Source organism: Jaculus jaculus, chromosome 3 (assembly GCF_020740685.1).
Source record: "Jaculus jaculus isolate mJacJac1 chromosome 3, mJacJac1.mat.Y.cur, whole genome shotgun sequence".
NCBI lineage: Eukaryota > Metazoa > Chordata > Mammalia > Rodentia > Dipodidae > Jaculus > Jaculus jaculus.
Genome location: NC_059104.1, coordinates 126,224,192 through 126,251,614, shown reverse-complemented (window position 1 = coordinate 126,251,614; position 27,423 = coordinate 126,224,192). Strand labels below are relative to the sequence as shown.

At 42.7% G+C, this 27,423-nt stretch overlaps 2 protein-coding genes across 2 annotated transcripts; both read right to left on the bottom strand.

Annotated features, from left to right (window-relative positions):
• Nucleotides 1-9,646: 9,646 nt before the first annotated feature.
• Nucleotides 9,647-10,870, bottom strand: LOC123459469 (upstream-binding factor 1-like protein 1). The gene has a single exon (XM_045146092.1). The coding sequence runs from the start codon at nucleotides 10,868-10,870 to the stop codon at nucleotides 9,647-9,649; it is 1,224 nt and encodes a 407-aa protein (XP_045002027.1).
• Nucleotides 10,871-24,472: 13,602 nt separating this feature from the next.
• Nucleotides 24,473-25,696, bottom strand: LOC123459468 (upstream-binding factor 1-like protein 1). The gene has a single exon (XM_045146090.1). It carries the CDS (start codon nucleotides 25,694-25,696, stop codon nucleotides 24,473-24,475), a length of 1,224 nt encoding a protein of 407 aa, XP_045002025.1.
• Between the last annotated feature and the right edge of the window lie 1,727 nt (nucleotides 25,697-27,423).

The following is a 27,423-nucleotide window of genomic DNA, read 5'->3' as shown; positions in this document are numbered from 1 at the left end:
TTATCAAACATCCAACATTTAAACTTTCCCTTTCAGGCTATCCTTTTAACAATTTCAAATCATTGTAACTATCAGCAAAAACCTTCACTAAAAACTCATATTTTCACTGTATAAATAAACTAAGCTTGTCCTATTCCCTTATGTTTTCTTATGTATTTTCTCTTTATTCCCATTCCTTTGAGGGCCTTTTCAGTGGGGTTATGAATGTATCAGCCAGTCTCTGTGGGTGCAGGAAAAAATGACTCAGAACACTACTTACCATAAGACTATTAATTATGATAACTTAAGTTTTTATTTTATGTTATTAATAAGATTTTTGATATTTTATGTATCAATTTGAGAGGGAGTGAGGGAAAGAATTAAGAAACTACTTGAAATAACTTTTTATAAAAGAGTAGACCAGACTTGATTTAAATATGTACAAAGTATACACATATATGTAGTATCATTTCTTGATTTTTGGAAACTTTTTCCTTATATATTCTCTAAAACATATTTTAAAAATATGAAAGCAAGTTAGAACATTATTATAAAATTTATGATAAATTCAGCATTCAGTAACTGAACCTAGGCATAAGAAATCATTAGGCTGTGTTTTCTGTTAGCCGTTCCATCAAACCATAGAGAGATAAAGTAAACCTTAAAACTGGTATAGTAAATTTCTTATAAGGAGTCCCCATCTGTCTACAGAAACTCAGGACTTACTGCACCACCATCGTGAAGCCAGGACACTAAGATTCCCATGCCTGCAGTCCCACCATGGCTTTGCAAGGCCGGGAAGACCAGGAAGCAGAGCCATCAGCTATTATTGATTAGGAGGTCAAAATATTAGGAAAGGTCTCATCTTATCAAAACCATGCACTATCACTTCCTGACAATGAAGAGTCAGTCTGTAAGTTAAGGACTTTGTATTGGGAATTTTCCAGTACAATCAACCAAAAATAATTCTTGAAATATAAAACACTATTTTTATGATTTATAACCATTCTTGGAAAATTAATGTAGGAGTCAGGATTTTGACATTTAGTACAATCAATGCCTGAATGGAAAATAAGGGTAAAGAGAAGAAGGGACTAGAACTTCCAATTTCATTGTTGAATGAATATAACAAATTCTTCAGAATCAGAATGGGAAAATTGTAGGTAACAAAACATGGGTGAAAACTAATGAACACAGCAGATATGTTTCCCATGGGGACAGGTAGGTGTGCAGAGGAAGGTGGTGTGTGTGTGTGTGTGTGTGTGTGTGTGTGTGTGTGTTGAATACTGGAGTATATGTCAAAAGCTTCATGAGGAAGAGCATCACCACTTAGAGAGAATAGAAGAGGAAAGTAAGGAGATCTTTCAAAGACTTGAGGAGAGTGAGGCCAGGATGGTCCTAAAGGGGAAAGCCCTGAGAGCAGACCTAAAGTCCAACCTAAGGTGTGAGGAGAGCAGTTTGCAGTTTAGGCTGTTCTTGATTCTTTGCAGATGTTGAATATTAACAGAAGATGAACAAACATTTGAAACCAACTTGAGGCTAAAATGTCAGTCAGTATAGTTTAGAAATCAGTGAGCATTTGAGGCAGAGATTTCACACCAAAAATGAACACTGAGTGTCTTCTCTCATGTGTTTTGGTTTGCGATTTTATCTGTTGCCATTTCCTTGGAGCTAAACAAGTATTTTATAATCTGTTTTTCAGAATGCCTAGCCTTTACCATTCCTCATGGTTATTTCTCTCTCTGAATTTAGCTTAGTTCCTTCCTTAAGATTTCCTCAGAAAATTATATCCTGTAGATGTTGGGAGCTGTAGCTGCTGTTTGACCATGAGAACTACAGTTGTTTTTGGATCTCTGGGTACAGAGGCCTTATTGTATGGCCTTGGCAAACAGTCTTCAGACACAGAGACATTTGTGGAGCAGACTTTAGGCACGTAGACACTGTCTAGAAAGTTTTATTTTCTGTATATAAGCTTATGCTTGCCTGAATAAATCTGAGACCTTGATCAGAATATAGACTTGGTCTCCTTCTTTGTGTCTCTTGTCTCCCATCCAGGTTAATTTCCCCTCAGGTCCTGTTTAACTCCCCGCTGGCCAGGGCAAGTGGCGCCCGAACTTGGGGCTTGAGGTACGAAATGTGACCTGGATGTCGCTCAAGTGGATGCCCATCACCCCCATTGGATCGCCACCTCATCGGTGAGTGAAGATCTGCATGCAAATCACCGCAGGAGTGCCCACCTGTGATACAGATCCAGAGAGATAAGAAAAGCAACGCAATTATGGGACAAGCATTAAGTAAGCACGAATTGTCTGTTGAAGGGCTTAAAACTTCTCTCAAGACACGAGGAACACGGGTTAAGAAAAAAGATTTAGTGAAATTCTTTGTCTTTTTAGAAGGTGTCTGTCCTTGGTTCCCCCAGGAAGGAACTATAGATGAGAAGTGGTGGCGCCGTGTTGGTGACTGTCTAAATGACTACTACCGTTCTTATGGTCCTGAAAAGGTTCCAGTGCAGGCATTTTCTTATTGGAATCTCATAAATGATGTACTACAGGTCCGCCACTATCACCCTGATGTTTCGAAAGTAGTTACAGATAGTGAGAATTTCCTTAAAAATAAATTCACCAGTAGTCAGACCTTCCTCCCTAAGAATGAAGTCCCAGAGAATCCCTACCCCGCCCGCACCGGCTCTTGCTCCGTGCTGTGCAGTGGGCAAACAACCTGCCCCCTCTCTCCAGGCTCTAATTGTTCCTCTATTACCATTCCTATGCCAGAAAATGCTGATGGTCCACCACCTAATAACCCACCCCCACCTAGTAACCCTCTCCGGCAATCTATCTATCCAGTTCTGTCTAACTTATAAACCACCAATCCTAATGATGACTCCCTTTCCCCTGAGAAAGAGGCAAATAAAGCTGAGGGAGAGGCTGAATTGCAGGATGAAGCTACTAAATATCATAACCCTGATTGCCCCCCAGGCACTTTTGGGTACACGGTCACCACCCTATAACATAGCATCCCCTTCTTCTGCCCTGGTGCTTGATGCTTCCTCTGATCTAGAATAAATAACTAGACAAGCCATTACTAAAATTTCCCGGGAGGCACAATCTCTTAAGACGCTCCTCCGAGCCAAAAAGGAAAAGTCACAGCTGCTCAAGCAATTACACGACCTTGATTTAGAAATATGCTCCCCCTCCACTCACCCTGTTCAGAAAACTAAAACCAAAAGTAAAACTCTCCATGCCTTTCCTGTAACTTGCTCCCAAGTTAAACCTATTGAAGGAAAAACTAATGAGGCTGAGCCGTAGGATCCAGATACCCCAGAAGAGGGGGAGGGAGGATCTGAAACAAAGGATCCTGCTGGGTCAGAAAGCACTGAGAATGAGGAAGGGGATGAAACTCTACTCATTAAAGCCCAGTGATATCACCGTCTTAAGTTTAAACATATAAAAGAGTTAAAAAATGCAGTTACCTTGTATGGTCCTATTGCTCCTTTCACTCTCTCTGTTAGAATCTCTAAGTGAAGACTTACTTGCTGTTAATGATTGGGTTATGTTAAGTAAAGCTACTTTAACTAAAGGTGATTTTCTTCTATGGAAAGCTGATTACACTGAGAGGTGCCAGAATGCTGCCCACCGTAATTTGGCCGCTGGTGGTTCCTCCAAATCCTGGACGCTAGATAAACTTCTGGACAACAGTCCCTACGATACAAATGAAAAACAAACCAAATTTCCTCCAGGATTACTTACACAAATTCAACATGCAGCTCTCAAAGCCTGGAAGAGCCTTCCCTCTAAAGGGTCAGCTGTCACCTCTTTTGCTAACCTCAGACAGGGTCCACAAGAGCTTTACAGTGATTTTATTGGCCACCTTACAGAGGCCGCTGAACACTTTATGGGAAAGGAGGAAACAGATAATGAATTTGTTAGACATCTTGCCTTTGAGAATGCTAACTCAGCCTGCCAAGCGGCTACACGCCCCATCGCTGTGGCAAAAATAGTTCTGACTTTATCAAACTCTGTGCTGATGTAGACCCTGCATCCCACAGCATTGGATTAGCCATAGGAACAGCCCTTAAAGATTTTACCCAAGGGGACAAGCTCAAAACTTGTTTTAATTGCAAACAACCAGGTCATTTTTCCAGAGAATGCACAGCCCTTAAGGCTGAGCAGCCACTCCCATCCTCTCTGTGCCTGGAAAGTTCTCCCTCAAGGTATGGCTAATAGTCCAACTTTATGTCAGAAATCTGTGGCTAAAGATTTAGCTTCTACAAGAAGCAAATTTCCCCAATTATATATTATTCATTATATGGATGATATTTTATTAGCTGAAAAGAAAAAGACAGAAATCTAGTTACAAAAAACAAAAAAGGGAAAAATGATACAGGGTTCAGTAACAAGGTGGTTAAATCATAGTTTGTTTATTTTTAAATTTTTTACTTTTGGATGCAAAAGGGTCTTCTGCTGCTGACCATTTTTGGCATGCACAAACCAACACTAATTATGCTAAAGTATTGTGGAAAGATCCATTGACTAACAAATGGAGTGGACCCGACCCTGTATTAATATGGGGACGAGGATCTGTTTGTATTTTTTCACAGAAAGAAAATGGAGCCAGATGATTGCCAGAATGTTTGGTGCAGCATGCAGGCCATGAGATCAAACAAGAGGACACTGCTGATCATGATAATATGGAGTCATCTACATCTTGCTTACAGTGAACTTTACTGAACCTATGTTCCTGATCCTCCTATATTACATCCAGTGACTAGGGAGAAAAAAGAAATCATAGTTCTAGTCAATAACACTCGGTTGCTAAGTACGCCATCTAGTAAAAATATAAAATTACATCAAGTAATTATGAGTTCATATTCAGGGCGTGGTCTAGGTATTCCACTATGCTTTTCTAAGACTAGCATAGTGGGATGTTTTGAAATAAAGGAAAGAAACATTACTGTAAAGCATGTACAAGAGCAAGTACAAGGTACAAAGAAGATAAAGCAGATTCAAACAAGCAGAATTTCTATTTGGCTTCCCTATGGAAATCAGGTTACAGGGGATAGTCCACCAGAGGACTTTATTCCCTGTGAAGGAAATACACCTTGGTTCAATAAATCTATACATTGGAGCAAATGTGTAGGGAAAAAATTTATCAGGTATAATGTTTCTGGATCTACTAGATATGTTAAGGACTGGTCAGGATCAGCAGACTCTATAGACAGTAAAACTGAATGGGTTAATGATTGGGCCACTGGACTGTCCTCAGGATCGTGGTGATCAGACAATGGACATCAGCAAACTTCTGTGTGGAAAATTGCTGCTGCTATGGGAGGTATCAAGGTTACATCTGACAGCAATGATTCAAATAGCCTTCCAAAGGTAACTGTTATGGCCTGTGTTACCCCACCTTATGCCCTGATGTTAGGGAATATAAATATTACTTGGTATCACTGGTCTGAGGAAATGCTTAATGTTACCTGTGATAATTGTAGTCTGTCCAATTGTATTTCTCATGATTTCTGGAACTGTAATGATTGTCAAACAACCTGAATTTGTTATGATTCCTGTCAATCTTTCAAAGCCTTGGTATTCTGACAAAGGTATTCAAACTCTAGAGGAGTTTAAAAATAGTTTAAGTTAGACAAAAGAGAGTTGTAGGTTTAGTTATTGCTGGGATTGTTGCATTCATTACATTATTAGCTTCTATTACTACTGCTGCTGTTGTTCTTACACAAGAAGTTCATACTGCACACTTTGTCAACAATCTAGCTAAGAACGTTTCTGTTGCTTTGGGAACTCAAGTTACCATAGACAAGAAGTTAGAAGAAGAAATAGATGCTTTATTTGATGTAGTGACCTATTTAGGAGAGCAAATTCAAGGAATGAAGATTAGAGCTCGATTAGAATGCCATGTGGATTATCAATGGATCTGCATCACCTCTAAAACTTACAATGCTAGTTATAAAGATTGGGTAAAGGTCAAAATGCACTTGGAAGGAATTTGGCACCATGATAACATATCATTAGATTTGGTTAGTTTACATTCAAAAATTTTAGCTATACAAAACAGTCATCTTGACTTTGATGCCACCAAAGTTGCTAATGATTTACTTGCTGCAATTAAGTCTGTGTTGCCTGGTTGGGACTCTAAGTTCTTGGATAGGCAGCTTTGCAGCTGTGGGAGTTTGCCTTCTGCTTCTCTTATGCCTATTGCCTATTTTCTTCAAGTGTCTAATGAAATCTGTTGTGAATGTTCACGCAGAGGTCCAAGCTATGCACTATAGAATACGTCCTTGACTCCCCTCCTTTAGGAGTTGCATAGGATCCAGACCTATGCATATCGGCTCACAATAAAGTGAGTATGATACGGGCACCAACGTGGGTGCAGGGCAAAGCACCACAAGGGAAGGTCCTTTTCTGACTGCTTCTGAATTCCCTGAGAGAAAAACCTGACTTGCATGGAGGTTGGTACCACACTTATTATGATCATATAGGCCCTGCCTCCCCTCCCCAAAAGGTACCAAGGGCCAAGATTGTGGGATGAAAAAATAACAGCCCACAGGAGGTGTCAGGTCAATACTCCCCCAGTTGGTTAAAGCCCACTGCTGAATAGCCGGTCTCCCCGTCTTTTGTATAAAAGAAGGGAGGAGATGTTGGGAGCTGTAGCTGCTCTTTGACTATGAGAACTGCAGTTGTTTTTGGATCTCTGGGTACAGGGGCCTTATTGTATGGTCTTGGCAAACAGTCTTCAGACACAGAGGCATTTGTGGAGCAGACTTTAGGCATGTAGGCACTGTCTAGAAAGTTTTATTTTCTGTATATAAGCTTATGCTTGCCTGAATAAATCTGAGACCTTGATCAGAATATAGACTTGGTCTCCTTCTTTGTGTCTCTTGTCCCCCATCCAGGCTAATTTCCCCTCAGGTCCTTGTTTAACTCCCTGCTGGCTGGGGCATTTAGAAATTGAATATTTTGAGCTGGAGAGATGGCTTAGTGGTTAAGCACTTGCCTGTGAAGCCTAAGGACCCCAGTTTGAGGCTCCATTCACCAGGACCCACATAAGCCAGATGCACAAGGGGGTGCACACATCTGGAGTTTGTTTGCAGTGGCTAGAGGCCCTGGACACCCATTTTCCCCTCTCTCTCTCCCTTTCCCTTTTTCTCTCTGTCACTTTCAATTAAGTCAATAAAAATAAACAAAAAACTTTTAAAAAAGAAATTGAATGTTTTTACACTGGTAATGTATGCCCATTTCAAAGCAATGATTGGAAATGATTGTTTCTCACTTTGCAATCCCATCGATTACACATGATAAAAAAAAAAACAACTTAGAAGTCCCATTGTATAATTCTGGTGAGACTTAAGTGTAATGAAACAGATGAATCACAAGTAGAGGGACGTGCTGAGCTCTCTCCAGTTTGAAGGCATCATTAGTGTTACTACTGATTACTGAGCAGATTTCTTACATCACTACAGAGATTTCAAAGATCCTAGATTTTTTTCCTTAACTTTCCTTTCTTTTCTCACCTCTCAGTTCAGTTCATTAATGAGAACAACCAAAGTTCAGGTTAGAAAAGGAAAACCCTTCGTGGCCACGCTGAGGCTATATAGTGAATTCCAGGTCAGCCTGGGCTACAGCAAGACCTTATATGGAAAAACCAAACAAAAAAGAAAGAAAATTGATCCCCATGAGTTGTGTGTAGAGGTGCACACCTGTATTACTAGCACAAGAAAAACTGAGGAAAGAGAATCAGGCCAGCCTCTTTGCATACTGAGATGTTCAAAGATTAATATGATAGTCTGTGAAGTTTAAGGTCCTAGGTTCAATTCCCCAGTACTCACATAAGTCAGATGCACAATATGACACATACATCTGGAATTTGTTTTCAGTGGCTGCAGGCTATGGTACACCCATTCTCCCTATCTCCCTGTATGTCTGTATCTCTCTGCTTAAAAATAAACAAAATATCTTTTAAAAAAGATTTCATGGTAAGCCTTGGCTACATAGTGAGACCCTATCTAAGGCAGAGGGGACATGAGAGGGAAATAGAACAGTTTAGCCAGGACATGTAAAACTGTATTATCTTTTAGAACACCAAGAGGGAAGGGAGAGACCCTCTAGAGACCCTCTACTTGACTTTCATAAACCTGGAACTCAATATGTTCCTTTACAGATGCTCTTTTATTTATTTTTTTGTTTCTTTACTTTTATTTATTTATTTGAGAGTGTCAGAGAGAAGGAGGCAGAGAGAGAGAGAAAGAGAGAGAGAGGGAGACAGAGAGAGACAGAATGGGCATGTCAGGGCTTCCAGCCACTTCAAACGAACTCCAGAGGACTGCACCCCCTTGTGCATCTGGCTAATGCGGGTCCTGGGGAATCAAGCTTTGAACAAGGGTTTGTGACTTCACAGGCAAACACTTAACCACTCAGACATCTCTCCAGCCCTTTTATTTTAATTTTATTTATTTACATATATTTTCATAGAGAGAGCACATGTAAGAAAGTTAGCATGCCAAGGTCTCAGTTATTGCGCTCGAACTCCAAGTGCTTGTACCACCTAGTGAACATGTGCAACCTTGCACCTTTGTGCATCTGGCTTACATGGGACCTGGAGAGTTGAACATGGGTCCATGAGTTTCACAGGCAAGCACCTTAACCTCTAAGACATCTCTCCATGCCCATGTGCCTTGAAAATGTTTTTATCCCCCTGCAGTCCCTGAAGGGCCTGATTTCTGCTAGGCAAGAATTTGTCACTGGTATCTCTTAACAGGCCTTTGCACATTCTATATTGCATCCTTAAAACTCTGAAGAGGGCTGGAGAGATGGCTTAGCGGTTAAGTGCTTGCCTGTGAAGACTAAGGACCCCGGTTCAAGGCTCGATTCCCCAGGACCCACGTTAGCCAGATGCACAAGGGGGCGCAAGCGTCTGGAGTTCGTTTGCAGAGGCTGGAAGCCCTGGCGCGCCCATTCTCTCTCTCTCCCTCTATCTGTCTTCTCTGTGTGTCTGTCGCTCTCAAATAAATAAATGAAAAATGAATAAAAACATATTAAAAAAAAAAAACTCTGAAGAAACCAGAAGTACAAGAAATAAATGTAAGTCGGACGGTGAGGGAGAAAGCTCAACACTAAAGAACACTTACTGGGCAAACATGAAGGCCTGAGAGGGCTTGAGGTTCCCTAGTCCAATTCCCAGGCATACCTGTAAACAGCTACCATAAGGTGTAATGACATTCATGGAGGGAGGGGGGGTATGGAGTCTAGAGAAACATGTAAGGTTAATAGTCAATTTGACTAAAAATGGCAGTTTGGGAGTAAGGGAAGTGCTCTCGATTAAGGAAACTAAAAGATGGCAGAGAATGTATTGATGTATGAATGTATGGATGGTGCACATGTGCATACTCTCACGCCTATGCCACACACACCAAGTCACACCAACAGCACACCACACGCAGTACACAACACACAGGCAAAAAAAATAAAAACCAACAAAAATAAAAGGGCTGAAAATATTATATGCCAATAAATATTTATTTAGAAGGAAACACTAAAGTAATATTTCACTAAGAAACCCCTCCGTCTAACAGAAATTCCCAGGACTTCAGACTGGGAGGGTTGTGATAGGACAATATAGGAGAACAGTCTCAAATAGAGTCTAAGTCTGAGGATTCCCCTTAGGACGATGAATCACACAGACTGTCCTCAGAGCTCCTGTTGGCCTCTTCTTCATCTCCACTGCCCTGGAGATCTGAGGAGCTGGTCCCTTGGGCCCGGGTCCCATCTCCCATCCCCCTCTCGCCTGGTGTCGGGGAGCCCCCCTCCTGGACCACAGTGGTGTCTGAGGAGTCTGACCCCGCAGGCAGGGGCCCCCGCTCGTCCCTGGGAAGCTGTGGCAGCTCCTGTGCTGAGGAGCGCTGGGGATCTCTTCTCATGAACTTGGGGCTGGGGCCATCTGTCACCATGGTGCACTTCCGCTTCCCGCACGTGGCCTGGGCCTCTCTGTAGGCAGCGTAGTCCTCGGGCGACAGAGTCCTGAGCCAGGCGTCCAGGTCCACCCAGTACTGCTGCTGCATCTCCTCGGCCTGCCTCTGGTAGCGCCCCCTCACGCTCGGGGGCACACGCTGCCAGCGCCTGCCAATCTCCACCATGCGCTCCCGCACGGGCAGGTAACACAGCTCCCCGCTCGACCACGAGTCCTGCTGAAACTTGTGGAAGCCGCTCATGGGGGGCTTCGCGGGTTCGGCCAGAGATTTCCGCGCGGCGGGCCGTCCATCCGTTTCTGGACGAGCGCTGTCCTTTTGCGCTGGTCCTCGCAACTTTGTGGGGACTCTGCCTTGGTGCTTCGCGGGCACCCCAGATCGCCCAGCACGCTGGACGACGTCGGGGTGCTCTTCCCGGAACTGAGCCACTTTCTTCTCAAAGTCCTCCCTCTCCTTCTGGAACTCTTGCGCGTACCTCTGCCGGGCCTGCTCCGGGAGCTGCCTGTACTTCTCCGACAGGACTCGGGCCAGCTGCTTGTTGTTGAGCTCAGGGTGCATCCGGAGGCACTGGGCCCTCTGCTCCTTGAAAAAGCGCAGGTAGGCTGTCAGGGGCCTTTTGGGGAAGTCGGGGTGCTTCTTGTACTTCCTGCTGGCCTGGCCTTGCTCCACCTGTTCCTTAGCTTCCTTCACTAACTCTGACAGTGTGCGCACCTTCCTCAGTTCGTGAGACAACTCCTGCCACTTGAGTCTGCACGTTTCGCCTGTAAAACCTGCAAAAGCTATTTTCCCCCAGTCCAGAGCTGCCTGTGTTTTGTGGAATGCTCGGCGGTCGTTGGGTGGCAGGTTCTCCTCCATGCCCTCCAGTAATTTCAGAGTGTCTTTTGTGGACCAGTGTCCTTGGTTGTGCGATGACGCCATGTCCAGCTTGAAACTGGGCCACTAAAAATGTCTCTGTTGTGCAAACACCTCGACAGGGTCTCGAATCTCCTCACACTCGCGTGTGACCAGGTCAGTCACTCCTGTAGTTCCGCAGTGTGTGATTCTGTATGTCTGAGGAGAAGAGAAAAGAACGTTAATCCCTTTCATTGTGGTTTAGGAGAACCATCACACCTCATTGCCAATGTGTCCCACATATGATTACTTGACTTTTGCAACATATATTGAAAATTTCCCCCGTGTAATGAAATTTGTTATTCAGCAGTGGGGGAGCACACCTTTAATCTAAGCCCTCAGGAGGCAGAGGTAGGATGACCTTGAACTGCATGAGAAACTGGACTCTAGAGTGAGTTCCAGGTTGACCTCGTCTATTGTGGGCATTTATTTCACAAAGAAAAGTGAAAGGAAGAAAACTTGCTTGTGTTTTACAATATCGAAGCACATGTTGTCACATGTTAAGAGGGCCTGCCTTTGGAAAAACTGAATGTAGGACTGGGAAGATGGCTTAGTGGTTAAAAGAACTATCTTGGGGGAAGGGGGCTGGAGAGATGGTTTAATGGTTAAGCACTTGCTGTGAAGCCTAAAGTCCCTGGTTGGAGGATTGATTCTCCAGTACCCACATAAGCCCTATACACAAGGTGGCACATATATCTGGAGTTCATTTGAGGTGGCTGGAGATCCTAGTGTGCCCATTCTCTCTCTCTCTCTCAAATAAATAAATAAATAATTTTTTTTAAAAAAAAGAACTATTATGGGCTGGTGAGGTTGCTTAGCGGTTAAGTGATTGCCTGTGAAGCCTAAGGACCCAAGTTCGAGGCTGGATTCCCCAGGACACACGCAATCCAGATGCACAAAAGGGCGCATGCATCTGGAGTTTGTTTGCACTGGCTTTAGGCCCTGCAGCACCCTCTCTTTCTCTCTGCCTCTTTCTCTCTCGGTGTGTCTGCAAATAAATAAATAAAAGTAAATGAAAAGCCAAATGCACAAAATGAGCCATACATCTGGAGTTTGTTTGCAGTGGCTAGAGGCCTTTGCATGCCCATTTATTATCTGTGTGTGTGTCTCCCTCTGTGTCTGTCTGTCGCTTCCCGCCTTTGTTTCTCCCTCACAAATTAAATTAATAAAAAATTATTTGTACTTAAACTTTCAAAAATTAATTATCTGACAAATCTTTCAAAACCTGTTGGCCTTGGTACAATTCCGTTGTACCCAAATAAAGCCAGTAGGATAGCCTCTTCCATAAATCAAGGCTTTATTTATTTACTTATTTTCTTGTTTTGTTTTTTGAGGTAGGGTCTTAGTCTAGCTCAGGCCAATTTGGTATTCTCTACATAGTCTCAGGGTGGCCTTGAACTGACAAAAATTCTCCTAACTCTACCTCCTGAGTGCTGGGATTAATGGCATGCACCATCACATCTGGCCTTTATTGCGTTTTTCTTTATTTGTTTCCTTTGGTTTTTCAAGGTAGGGTTTCACTCTGGCCCAGGCTGACATGGCCATAAATCCAAACTTTAGATGGACAAGGAACACAACATCAATATAAAACATGAATTACTATCAATTGTCAAACAACAGTAAATGTTAAAAGCCTTAGTAGAATGATAAGTTAAAGATATTTTTAAAAACTTGTGAGGAACATCACTGGCACACCAGGGCCTCAGGTCTCTACAAGCAAATTCTAAAAGCCTGCCCCCACATTTTTCATCTGGATTGAAGATGATACTGGGGAATTTGAACTCTAGGACAGAAAGCTGTACAAGTAAGTCCCTTGTTCTCCTCAGCAATCTTCTCATCCCCCAAATTACATCATTTGTGTGAACTAGACTTACTACAGTTTTCTGTTTTAGAAAGACAAATGTAGAAATGTGGGACACTGACTCACCTGTAGATGCTCTAGCAAGTCCTACAGCAAGGAACACCCTTTGCTTCTGAGGTGCAGTCTCCCCTCTTCTCTCAGGATGGCAGCTGTGATTCGCCCAGATACCAACACTGCAGCCAGCTCCTAATGTCTGAGCAGACACCCTTCTCAATTGGGAAGCTTTTATAGGAACACCCTTTATGCCCCGCCCTGATTAGGTTTGTGTAGTCCAGAGAAGTTGCATAACTTAATCAACTTTTCCTGTTAAAGCCAAGACCTTTCCAAACTCTTAGGTAGTAAATACCCAGGTTGAGGCCTGGTTTATCCCTTCCCATGTTATTCTGCCAGGATTGAGGCCAGGGCAACCTCTAGATCCTACATCATTGGTTAATAAAAATACTCATTGATGGGCTGGAGAGATGGCTTAGCGGTTAAGCGCTTGCCTGTGAAGCCTAAGGACCCCAGTTCAAGGCTCGGTTCCCCAGGTCCCACGTTAGCCAGATGCACAAGGGGGCACATGCATCTGGAGTTCGTTTGCAGAGGCTGGAAGCCCTGGAGCGCCCATTCTCTCTCTCTCCCTCTATCTGTCTTTCTCTCTGTATCTGTCGCTCTCAAATAAATAAATAAATAATTAAAAAAAAAATTAAAAAAAAAATACTCATTGAGAAATTCACTCCTGAGCTTCAACAGTGGAGTGGAATTCTCTCTTTCCTGGGGAAAATGTTCATAGGAAAATGGATGAATGTGGAACAGATCATACTAAGTGAACTCATACAAGGACAGAAAGACAATTGCCACATGTTCTCCCTCATATTTTGTTCCTAACCTGGAACAGTGTGAGTTGCAGGCATACCTGACAGGCAACTCAAGGGACAGATAGTGGGGATAGAAAGCTTAAGGGGAAGGGAAGTGAAACCTGACTTCCCACACTAGGGAATAGCAATAGACACAGAGGATGCTCAAAACATACCAAAGCCATAATCCAGAATGTTCTAAGATCTCAAACCTAGAGTAGGCTTTATACTCTCATTAAGGCTCAGGATATTCTGTGGAAGAGGGTGCAGGAATTGTGCAACATCCACTAGGTAGGAGCAAATAGACAGAGGCATTACCCTTCCCTGACACACAAAGACTGTGGCTGTTGCAACTCATAATCCATGCCTCCATGGTGAGTGCCAACAATCCCACACAGAGGAGGACCCTCGGTGAAATGGGGGCAGGGAGGAGGGAAATGATGGTACCAACGCATGATGCGTCCATACAAAGTTTTTACTTAATATAAAGATTAAGGGGCTGAAGAGAATGCTCAGTGTGCTTCCTAGGAAAGCCTGAGAACTTGAAACTAGAAACCACATGGAAAATGAACAGAATACACACCCACAGCTGGATATGGCCATGAGTGCCTGTAACCCTAGCCACATAGTGGAGCAGGGACCTGGAGTCACTGGAAGTTGGGGGAGGGGGGACAACTTTCGATACCTCCCTTGCTCTCCTGACCAGGGGATGCCCCTGCCATGCCAAGAACAGCTGACCTTCCAGGCTGGTTTTCGTTTATCCTTTCCTTGTTAGACTCCTTCCCTGGCTTTGAATGGCAGCTCACACAGTACCCTTCAGAAATAATCAAGTTCCTCAGAGATCTAGATAGACTACACTCTGCCAGTGGTCTAGGAGTCATGCAGTGCAGTGTGTGCAGACTGCTGCTCAGGTGGGTGAAACCCTATGTGCAGTGATGGGGGCCTTCATAGAGTGACCAGTCCATTCAGGAATTGGACCCATTCTTGGTAGCAAATGGTGCCGAGGAGGAATGCAGAGGTAGACCCCGCAAGGAAAGACCACATGGCTTCAACTTGTTACTATTTAATTCATACTAAGCTGGATTCTGGGAAAAGGGTTAGCACTCCCTTGATCTCAGACAAAAGCAGATTTACATCATATGTGTTCCACATCTTGTCTTTAAAAGAAATGGCTATTTGGGTTGAAGAGATGGCTTATCTGTTAAGACACTTGCCTGTGACACCTAAGGATCTAGGTTTGACTCCCCAGTACCAACATCAAGCCGAATGCACAAGGGGCTGCATGTTTTCGGAGTTTGTTTGAGGTAGCTAGAGGCCCTAGTGCACCTATTCTCTCTATGCCTCTTCTGTGTCTCTCTTTCAAATAAATACGTAAAAATATTTAAAAATGTCTACTTTCCTAACATCAAACAGTTTTAGTTTTCTCTTTTGTCTAAGATTTTTGGTAGCATGCAGTTCTAAGATTTTTGTAAAAAATTCTATGTTCTAAAAACTAGAACATAAAAGGAAATTGACAATCAGATTTAAATGTGGATTGCTGTGAGCTAGTAATTTAGAATTTAACAATAGATAAAAAGGTAATCATAATTATTACATGCTAAAAAGGTAATTAAGATTTGTCCTTGCTGAGCTTTTAATGCTAGTTTTATAAAAGGAAGTCCACCAAGAAATTTAGAGGTTTATTGCGAAAAACAGGATCCTGCTGGGTGTGGCGGGTCACACCTTTAATCCCAGCACCAGGCAATTTAGGGGATTATTGGGAGCACAGGATTTTCCTTGGTGTGATGCCTCACACTCTTAATCCTAGCACTTGAGAGGAGGAACCAGCTTGATCAATACTTTGAACATAGCCTTCATCTAGGCAGTGGCAACACAAGCTCTCTTAGACCATAAGGCTACCCATAAAGGGATATGATAGAATATCTCCTTCCTTTCTTTCTTCCTTTCTTTCTTTCTATCTTTTCTCTCTCTCTCTCTCTCTTTCTTTCTTTCTTCCTATCTTTTATTTCTTTCTTCCTTTCTATTTTTTCCCTCTTTCTTTCTTTTTTCTTTCCTTCCTTCCTTCCTTCCTTCCTTCCTTCCTTCCTTCCTTCCTTCTTTCTTTCTTTCTTTCTTTCTTTCTTTCTTTCTTTCTTTCTTTCTTTCTTTCTGTTTTTGTTTTTCAAGGTAGGGTCTCACTCTAGCCCAGGATATCCTGGAATTCATTATGTACTCTGAGGCTGGCTTCAAACTTATAGCTATTGTCCTAGCTCTGCCTCCTGAATGCTAGGACTAAATGTGTGCCACCATGCCTAGCTTCATTTCTTGCAAGCTCTTAACATCCTCTTATTTGTGGTGTTTGAGTCTTATCAGCATCTCCTACCATTCCACTAAGAAGTTTTTTTCTGGCTGGTAGTGAGAGCAAGCAGCATATTCTTTCCTGACACCTCCTCTGAATGTTCCCTGACCATGGTCTTGTGGGAGAGATGAAACATTGACTGCTACGCACGGGGCTTTGTGTTCATCTCATCATTTGATGAGTCTTGGGTCTTCCTATTGTTCATTGCCTTCAATTAAGAAAGGGGGTGGTGGTGGTGCTGGATGGATGGCTTAGTGGTTAAGGTGTTTGCCTGCAAAGCCAAAGGACCCAGGACAAAATGAAGTCAACTTAAAGTATTGAAAAAATTTTTAAATTCTTCATTTACAAGAACCCTACAGCCAGTTATGGCTTCCCCACCTTTAATATAATAGCACTGATGGGATGAGGTAGGACAATCACTGCCAATTATAGGCCAAACTAAACTACAGTTAGAACCTTTGGGAAAAAAAACTAACAAAAAAATTTTTTTAAGTAAAGTAGTACAGGCAGATGTGTTGCTGCATGCCTTCATTCCAGCACTCAGTAGGCAATGGTCAGAGGATTGCTGGAAGTTGTTTTCAACTGGAGACTACATTGTCAATTCCAGGTATTCTTGGGTTACAGGAAGACCCTAAATCAAAAAATAATGTATAAGGACCTGAAATTACAACACTCTGGTCAGTGAGAAGAGTATCCAATGACTGGCCAGCCTGGAGTTGTAATGAGATCTTACAAAAAGTTCAACTAAAAAAGGAAAGAAAGAAGACTAAATAAAAGAAACTATAGTATACTATAATGCAACTTATGTGTAATAGCACTACTGCATTTTGTGTTGTTCAATGAAAGTTCTGGATAAATTCTGTGCAGATGCTCACCTCACCTTGAATGCAGTCCTCTCCACAGCTCAGCTCAACCTAAGTGCAATAGTTCTGGAGAAGCATGAAGTTACTCCTCAGAATCATGCTTTTAAGTTTCTGAAGACCACACCCTTCTCCTCCAAGTGGTGGATTCACCAAGGCATTAGAAGGTGTGGACTGACAAGCACAGATTTTCTAAAGTGTAGGACACACCCTACCCTGAACTTGCAGGGATTTAACTGTTTTCATTTTGAGTTAATATCTCACTGTAGCCCAGGCTGACTTGGAAGTCATGCTGTAGATGCAGGCTGGCCTCGAACTCCTGGTGATCCTCCTACCTCTTACTCCCAAGAACTGGTATTAAAGGTGTGCATGACCACACCCAGCTAGCTTTCAATTTCTTTTTGTGTGTGTGTTTTTGTTTTTTGAGGTAGGGTCTCACTCTGGTCCAGGCTGACCTGGAATTAACTCTGTAGTCTCAGGGTGGCCTTGAACTCATGGCGATCCTCCTACCTCTGCCTCCCGAGTGCTGGGATTAAAGGCGTGCGCCACCACGCCCGGCCAATTTTTAATATTTCTCAACCTTGAATTTATTGTTGATAATAGAATTCCCAGGACTGGAGAGATGGCTTAGCAGTCAAGCGCTTCTCTGTGAAGCCTAAGAAACGTGTTTGATGCTCGATTCTCCAGGATCCATGTTAGCCCAATGCGCAAGAAAGCACACACGTCTGAAGTTCCTTTGCAGTGGCTAGAAGCCCTGGCGTGCCCATTCTCTCTCTCTCTTTCTTTCTCCCTCCTTCTCCCTGTCACTCTCAAATAAATAAATAAAGATAAAAATAAATTAAAGAAAGGAATGCCCAAACAAGTATTTTAGAACTTTTTTTTAGAGTGCCTCCCACCGCTACTCCTCATGGTTAATTTTCTATAGGAATTTAGGTTCATTCCTTCCTTAAGAGTAACAGCTCGACTCTCCATCATTGATTAGTTTTGCAAAACTGGCCCATATAAAAATGGCAGCTTGAATACAGTGGATAATCAGAAAATTCATTCATTTAAACATGGACTCATGGGATTAACTTCCAAAGCCTGAATCCTGAGCTCTGATAGCGCAGAAGTTTTATAAACACTATGACAGGCCATTGTCAGATTCACGGCAGTCATCACTTTGAATTCTTTACACTATTGCTGGTTTACAAGTTTCGAATGTTATGTGATTTCCTGTCACAATCAAAAATTCCTTAGGAATCAGTGATCAGGATATACAAATATAGAACAGAAAACTTTGTTCAGGGGTGTTTGACCCATACTTTTCTCTTATAAGATATCATGCCAACCCATGATGGAACTCAGTGACAGAGCTGTGTACGTTTATGATAAGGACAGGACAGGTTGAGTGTGGTGGAGTATGCCTGTAAACTTAGAACTTGGGAGGCAGAGATAGGAGGAAAACCATGAGTTTAAGGCCACCCTGAGACTTAGGACTACATAGGGATTTATAGGTCAGCCTAGGATAGTGAGTCCCTAGCTCAACAACATTAAAAAAAAAAAAAAAAAAAAAACAGGACAAAGTTGTTTGCAATTTTATCAGCTTAGAATCTGAGGTGTTTGTAAAACATTGATCAGCACAGAAGAGCAAAGAGGACCTTCAATTTGGTCAATTCTCCCCTTTTTGATGTCTTTTATAGATATTATCGAGAGACATCACCTAGTTGGTATCATAAGAGATGTTAACCATTTGCTAGTCCTGCAGGAGTGTTTGGAATTTTACTTGACTGTCCTATTGAGATGTAAGAGCCAATGGAAGAACCATGATGAACATGAGGAAAGGGCATGAAAATGGAAAAAGCCAGGATCCTTAGAATGGCCCTGACTATCTCTAATGTATAGACCTTAGTTGGGAACAAGCTCTTAGAAGAAGCAGATAAATGTTTTGAACAAGGCACAGAAAAACCCAGTAGGATTGATGGACATTATGTCCATTTCCCCATTATCCCATGTTGAACTCCTCAGGCTTCTGCCCTGCGTGAACCAGTGTGTTTCCAGGACTGCTACTTGAGCAAGGCTGTAGATTCCTCAAGCTTCTTCCATGTGCAGACTAGTTAGCTTCTGTGGTGACTAGATCAGGGCTCTAGTCTTCATGCAAGGGGCAGTTGTCCTCTAACGCTTGAACTTGAGGGGTCCCTGTGGTCCCTTCTGCCATGTCAGGCATTGCAATTGGCTGAGGATGCTGTATTCTTTACGCTGGTGTTAGGAATCTATACTGTATCTCTTGGCTGCACTCATCTGATTAGCAAAACTGGTTTAGTTAAAGAAGTACAGAACAGGGGGCTGGAGAGATGGCTTAGTGATTAAGGAACTTGCCTACAAAGCCAGAGGAACCCGGTTTCACTCTGTGGGTCCCACCTATGCCAGGTGCACAAGGGGGCGCATACATCTGGAGTTCATATACAGTGGCTGGAGGTCCTGGTGCACCCAGTCTCTCTCTCTCTACCTACCAATTTCTGTGTTTCTTTCTCTGTCAAATAAATAAATAAAGATAAAAACTTAACTAAAAATAAGTATAGAATATATCTGGATAACACAACAGATATGGTAAGACATTCTGACCAACATTTAAGTTTACTTATCAGGTGACAGACAATGTAAGCCATATCTGGAACACATTTTATCCTTCTAGTATCTGTCAGTTATTAGTACAGGCAGGCCATAGAAACATGGTCTGGAAACCTGGAAACAATATTTTACATGTTAGAAGTTGTGAAAACAATATTTAATCAACAACTTTAAGTCAGTTGGCTTGATGTAGAAATTTTATGACAGAAAAAGACAAGAACCTATAGCATCTTCTCATCTGTGTTTGAAAACATCATTTGCCAGTATGTATACCTTTGTAAGTTCCAATTATCCTGAACAAGAACAAAGCACAACAGCAGAGTTTAAGATCATTTTTCTTTTATGAAGATCATTTTAACATGAGGTTGTATTCTAGAGCAGAGAACATGTTGTAAGTATCAATATATGCATATGCAATGAACTTAAGATACCAGAAATGAGATATTTGCTTTAGTAAAACTTTGACAGAGACTGTTTTATTAATACAGCTTCAGAATAGCTCAAAAGCTGGCAATACTTGAACTGAACCCACCTAATTTTAACATACATTAAAGACATTTTGACCGACCTAAATGAACTTTGTAAACAAGTACCTTTAACCACTGAGTCATTTTTTACGTAACCTAAAATGAAATTTATGCCTTTTAGAATATATGAAGCATAGACAAACTATCCAAGATTATTATAGAGGAGGTTTTCCTAGGACATAAGCATTTTCCTGAGTTTCTGTAAGAGAAAGTCACAATGACTAAATCGTGGATTAGAAGACTTAGGTGATAACTTGGTGATAATCATGTAGCAGAGCCAGATTGAACAAGACAAGAATCATCTCGAAGTTAGAGTGCTTTTTGACATAGTCACCTTATAATAGAAAAATAAATACCGGGTTGTAGAGATGCCTGAGCAGCCAAAGGGCTCAGGTTCAATGGTCATGGACCAACATAACCCAGATGCACAAGGTGGCACATACCTCTAGAGTTTGCATTGGCATGCCAATTCCATAGATATAGATATATAGATATCTTTCTCTCAAATAAAATAATTAAATAAATAAAACATTTTAACAGGTATAATAATTTTTTTCATCTATCAGTGAAGGAAGTTATAAATAATCCCTCCTTATACACAGACACACAAACACACAAACCAGCAAATCATAAGCAAATATTCCTGAAATTCAGTCTAATGTAGCATTCACCCTAGCATCAACACATCCTATTTATACTTTGTGAGCTTCATCAAGGTCTAGATGTACTTAAGAGTGGAGAGAAAAGGAAACTTTTCGAAAATGAGTGAATTATTTAAGAGGCATTTACTGTATTCCTTCATAAGACCCTAGGTAGAGAAAAGATTTTATAAAGTAGACCTAATGGGTATAATGGGGAATTAATTGATCTTTCTCTCTTAAGGGCTGTCCACTGGCTAATGAAAATTTAAAAAGAAAAAGGCTAAAAATCAATCCCACTAAACTCCCTCCAAAAAATAGGAAAGAAGAAGAAAAAAAAGATACTAAGATTTCCTAGGTTATTCTCACGGGAATTCCATAAATGGAGGGTTTGCCAGTGGCACTCACTCAGTGTTTTGTTGTTTCTGAAGCTGTGACTCCCTGTAGCCTAGGTGAAATTGGACCTAACTCTGTAGCCAAGTCTGGCCTGCAACTCACGACAATCTTGCTACCTCATCCTGTGAGTGCTGGGATTAAAGACATGCTACCACACTCCACTTAGAGCTCTATTTTCTTTCTCTTTTTTTTAAAAAAATATTTTTTAAAGAGACATAGAAGGAGAGAGGGAGTGAGAGAATATGAATGAATGAGCACACAGGGGCCTTCAGATGCTGCAAATGAGCTCCAGATGCATGAGCTACTTTGTGCATCTGACTTACCTGGGTCCTGGTAAATCGAACCTAAGTCCTTTGGCTTTGCAGGCAAATACCTTAACCACTAAGCCATCTCTCCAGCCCTACAGCTCTACTTCTTAACACCCACTGCTTTCCTTATGACAAAGAAGACAGAGTGCTTCCATCCTTAAAATGTGGAGAGGTATCAGCCTGAAGAAGTTCAGATCCCCCTTGCTTTCAATACAGCACCTGTTTCCTACAGACAAGAAACTATCACTGCTGTCTCTTTAAAAGATTTTGCACATTCCATCCAACATCCACAGGACTATAAAGGATTCAGAGGTATAAGAAGTGTAACTGGGGGCTGGAGAGATGGTTTAGCAGTTAAGAGCTTGTCTGTGAAGCCTAAGGACCCTGGTTCGAGGCTCGATTCCCCAGGACCCATGTTAGCCAGATGCACAAGGGGGCGCATGCATCTGGAATTCGTCTGTAATGGCTGGAGGCCCTGGAGTGCCCATTCTTTCTCTCTCTCTTTCTCTCTTTCTCTCTCTTTGCCTCTTTCTCTGACTGTTGCTCTCAAATAAATAAATAAAAATAAACCAAAAATAATTAATTAAAAAATGAAAATAAAGAAGTGTAACTGGGACGAGGTAGATGGCTCAAAAAAACAATAACATTTGGTGGGCAAGCAAAAAGAGCCTGAGAGGACCTGATTTTTCCTATAATTTTGTAAAAAGCTAGGCCTGTCCCCAGGGCTGTAATATCATTCATGTGGGGAATGGAGGTTTGAGAAACACCAGGGCTTCTTAGTTAGTCATTCTGACTGTAAACTGGCAATTCTGGGTTGGGTGATACTCTTACTTAAGAAAACTAAGAGATGAGCAGCAAGACTCTCAATGTTAATTTCTGGGCTACCAATGTGAAAGCATTTGAGGTGTACATCTGCATATACACATGTTTATACCACACAACATAACGTACCTACTGTATGCCACACATACTAGACAAACAAGGCAAAAAATCCCAAAGAATTTAAAATATTATTATATGCCAAAAATAATTATTTATTTGGAAAAAGATGTTAAATAATATCTCACTTAGGTATCACTCACTCTAATAGGGATGGCCTGAGCATTTCTTTAGAAGGGTTTTATTTTTTTTATTGTTTTGGATTTTAGATGTGGAGTCTCACTCTAGTCCAGGCTAACCTGTAATTCACTATGTAGTTCCAGGCTGGCCTTGAACTCATAGCCATCTTCCTAACTCTCCCTCTCTAGTGCTAGGATTAAAGACATGTGCCACCACCTAAGGAGGGTTTTGGGAAAAAGAAAAAACAATCTAAGATATGAATAATCTCAAATGGAGACTAAGTCTGAGGAGTCCCTTGAGAAAGTGGAATCAGACCCACTGTCCTAAGAGCACACACTTGTGTCTTCATGTGTCGCTCTAGCCCAGGATAACATGGATCTCTCTTTGTATCCCTAAGCCTGAAACTCATAGCAATCTTCCTAACTTAGCTTCCTAAATTCTGGGACTAAAGGCATGTGCCACAACACCTGGTTTTTGTTGCTTTTATATTTATAGCATCATGTGCCTTTGATGGTTGTTCCAGGAGTGTTATTTTTCACCCCCAGAGACACCAGGTGCCCATCATAAGTGCACATGGCACTTCTAGTTGTCCCTGCAGTCAACTTAAGTATGCCTCTCCCAGGGTTTCTGTGTCTCAAGAGTCCTGAAAAGACTTAAGCTTAATAAAAAATAATGAATCACAACTAGAGGGATGTGCTGAACTCTCTCTGGGTTGAAGACATCATAAGTGTTACTATTGACTTCTGATCAGTTTCCTATACCACTACATAGACTTCAAACACCGTAGATTTTTTTCTTAGCTTCCATTTTTCCCCTCACCTCTCAATTCAGTTAATCTATAAGAACTGCCAAAGTTCAGGTTAGAAAAGTGATCCCCAGGAGTTGTGTGTGGAGGTGCATGCCTGTAATAATAGCACTAGGGAAACTGAGGAAATGGATCAGGTCAGCCTCAATTGCATACTGAAACTTTTAAAGATACTATTAAAAAGAACGATTTTAAGCCAGGTGTGGTTGTGCACGCCTTTAATCCCAGCACTCGGGAGGCAGAGATAGGAGGATTGCTGTGAGTCCGAGGCCACCTTGAGACTCCATAGTGAATTCCAGGTCAGCCTGAGCTAGAGTGAGACCCTACCTTGAAAAACCAAAAAAAAAAAAAAAAAAAAAAAAAAAAAGATTTTAAGGTCAGCCTTGACTACATCATGAGACTCTGTCTAAAACAGAGAGGATTGAAGAGAGAGTACACATTAGTCAGATCATGCAAACCTAAGTTCTCTTTGGAACACCAGGAGGGAAGTGACAGACCCTCCACTTGATCTCAGTAAGTCTCCTTTCAGATGCATTTTTTTGTCCTGTCCTTTTCTACGGAGTTCTGAAGTGTGAACAGTGTCATCCACACATGGTGGTCAGCCCGAAATGAATACCTTCCCTTCTGCATTCTTCCTTTCATTCACCCTAAACAACACACCATATCCCACATTCCCACACACTGCTTTCCTTATTAGAAAGAAGACTGAGTGCTTTCATCATTAAATACTGGAGGACTGTCAGCACTGAATATGTTCTGACTCTTACAAGATAACAATTCATTACTGCTGGCTCTGAACAAGGTACTACACATTCCATCCACCATTCTTTGAATTTTGAAAAACTCAATTACCAGAACTGTAACTAGGACTAGGGAGATGACTCAACACATGCTGGGCAAAGCGTGAGGGCCTGCTTTTTCCAGTCAATTTCCAGCATGCATGTAAAGAGGTAGGTATGGCCAAACAGCTGTAATCTCAATCATGGGGGGAGTGGAGACTAGAGAAATACCCAGGGCTTGCTAATCAGTCAATCTGACCGAAAATGGCAGTTCTGGAGTTAGTGAAATAGTCTTTCTAATGGAACACAATGGAAGGCAGAGACAGCCATTGTAACCCCTGGCTTCCCTAAGTGAATACATTGAGGGTGCACATCAGCGTGGACACAAGAATACAACACACACCACACCTGTTATACAACATGCAGGCAAATAACATACCTGAAAATTTTATTATATGTCAAGAAAAAATATTTATTTAGAAAAAAGCTTGAAATACTCCACTGAGGTATCCCTTTGTCTAACAGGAATTCCCAGAACTTCAGACTGGGAGGGTTGTGATAGGACAATATAGGAGAACAGTCTCAAATAGAGTCTAAGTCTGAGGATTCCCCTTAGGACGATGAATCACACAGACTGTCCTCAGAGCTCCTGTTGGCCTCTTCTTCATCTCCACTGCCCTGGAGATCTGAGGAGCTGGTCCCTTGGGCCCGGGTCCCATCTCCCATCCCCCTCTCGCCTGGTGTCGGGGAGCCCCCCTCCTGGACCACAGTGGTGTCTGAGGAGTCTGACCCCGCAGGCAGGGGCCCCCGCTCGTCCCTGGGAAGCTGTGGCAGCTCCTGTGCTGAGGAGCGCTGGGGATCTCTTCTCATGAACTTGGGGCTGGGGCCATCTGTCACCATGGTGCACTTCCGCTTCCCGCACGTGGCCTGGGCCTCTCTGTAGGCAGCGTAGTCCTCGGGCGACAGAGTCCTGAGCCAGGCGTCCAGGTCCACCCAGTACTGCTGCTGCATCTCCTCGGCCTGCCTCTGGTAGCGCCCCCTCACGCTCGGGGGCACACGCTGCCAGCGCCTGCCAATCTCCACCATGCGCTCCCGCACGGGCAGGTAACACAGCTCCCCGCTCGACCACGAGTCCTGCTGAAACTTGTGGAAGCCGCTCATGGGGGGCTTCGCGGGTTCGGCCAGAGATTTCCGCGCGGCGGGCCGTCCATCCGTTTCTGGACGAGCGCTGTCCTTTTGCGCTGGTCCTCGCAACTTTGTGGGGACTCTGCCTTGGTGCTTCGCGGGCACCCCAGATCGCCCAGCACGCTGGACGACGTCGGGGTGCTCTTCCCGGAACTGAGCCACTTTCTTCTCAAAGTCCTCCCTCTCCTTCTGGAACTCTTGCGCGTACCTCTGCCGGGCCTGCTCCGGGAGCTGCCTGTACTTCTCCGACAGGACTCGGGCCAGCTGCTTGTTGTTGAGCTCAGGGTGCATCCGGAGGCACTGGGCCCTCTGCTCCTTGTAAAAGCGCAGGTAGGCTGTCAGGGGCCTTTTGGGGAAGTCGGGGTGCTTCTTGTACTTCCTGCTGGCCTGGCCTTGCTCCACCTGTTCCTTAGCTTCCTTCACTAACTCTGACAGTGTGCGCACCTTCCTCAGTTCGTGAGACAACTCCTGCCACTTGAGTCTGCACGTTTCTCCTGTAAAACCTGCAAAAGCTATTTTCCCCCAGTCCAGAGCTGCCTGTGTTTTGTGGAATGCTCGGCGGTCGTTGGGTGGCAGGTTCTCCTCCATGCCCTCCAGTAACTTCAGAGTGTCTTTTGTGGACCAGTGTCCTTGGTTGTGCGATGACGCCATGTCCAGCTTGAAACTGGGCCACTAAAAATGTCTCTGTTGTGCAAACACCTCGACAGGGTCTCGAATCTCCTCACACTCGCGTGTGACCAGGTCACTCACTCCTGTAGTTCCGCAGTGTGTGATTCTGTATGTCTGAGGAGAAGAGAAAAGAACGTTAATCCCTTTCATTGTGGTTTAGGAGAACCATCACACCTCATTGCCAATGTGTCCCACATATGATTACTTGACTTTTGCAACATATATTGAAAATTTCCCCCGTGTAATGAAATTTGTTATTCAGCAGTGGGGGAGCACACCTTTAATCTAAGCCCTCAGGAGGCAGAGGTAGGATGACCTTGAACTGCATGAGAAACTGGACTCTAGAGTGAGTTCCAGGTTGACCTCGTCTATTGTGGGCATTTATTTCACAAAGAAAAGTGAAAGGAAGAAAACTTGCTTGTGTTTTACAATATCGAAGCCCTTCTATTCACTTCAGCCTCCTTTTGTCACATGTTAAGAGGGCCTGCCTTTGGAAAAACTGAATGTAGGACTGGGAAGATGGCTTAGTGGTTAAAAGAACTATCTTGGGGGAAGGGGGCTGGAGAGATGGTTTAATGGTTAAGCACTTGCTGTGAAGCCTAAAGTCCCTGGTTGGAGGATTGATTCTCCAGTACCCACATAAGCCCTATACACAAGGTGGCACATATATCTGGAGTTCATTTGAGGTGGCTGGAGATCCTAGTGTGCCCATTCTCTCTCTCTCTCTCAAATAAATAAATAAATAATTTTTTTTAAAAAAAAAAGAACTATTGTGGGCTGGTGAGGTTGCTTAGTGGTTAAGTGATTGCCTGTGAAGCCTAAGGACCCAAGTTCGAGGCTGGATTCCCCAGGACACACGCAATCCAGATGCACAAAAGGGCGCATGCATCTGGAGTTTGTTTGCACTGGCTTTAGGCCCTGCAGCACCCTCTCTTTCTCTCTGCCTCTTTCTCTCTCGGTGTGTCTGCAAATATATAAATAAAAGTAAATGAAAAGCCAAATGCACAAAATGAGCCATACATCTGGAGTTTGTTTGCAGTGGCTAGAGGCCTTTGCATGCCCATTTATTATCTGTGTGTGTGTCTCCCTTTGTGTCTGTCTGTCGCTTCCCGCCTTTGTTTCTCCCTCACAAATTAAATTAATAAAAAATTATTTGTACTTAAACTTTTAAAAATTAATTATCTGACAAATCTTTCAAAACCTGTTGGCCTTGGTACAATTCCGTTGTACCCAAATAAAGCCAGTAGGATAGCCTCTTCCATAAATCAAGGCTTTATTTATTTACTTATTTTCTTGTTTTGTTTTTTGAGGTAGGGTCTTAGTCTAGCTCAGGCCAATTTGGTATTCTCTACATAGTCTCAGGGTGGCCTTGAACTGACAAAAATTCTCCTAACTCTACCTCCTGAGTGCTGGGATTAATGGCATGCACCATCACATCTGGCCTTTATTGCGTTTTTCTTTATTTGTTTCCTTTGGTTTTTCAAGGTAGGGTTTCACTCTGGCCCAGGCTGACATGGCCATAAATCCAAACTTTAGATGGACAAGGAACACAACATCAATATAAAACATGAATTACTATCAATTGTCAAACAACAGTAAATGTTAAAAGCCTTAGTAGAATGATAAGTTAAAGATATTTTTAAAAACTTGTGAGGAACATCACTGGCACACCAGGGCCTCAGGTCTCTACAAGCAAATTCTAAAAGCCT

Coding starts and splice junctions, on each gene's coding strand:
- LOC123459468 (XM_045146090.1), bottom strand. CDS start 25,696: ATGGCGTCATCGCACAACCAAGGACACTGGTCCACAAAAGACACTCTG.
- LOC123459469 (XM_045146092.1), bottom strand. CDS start 10,870: ATGGCGTCATCGCACAACCAAGGACACTGGTCCACAAAAGACACTCTG.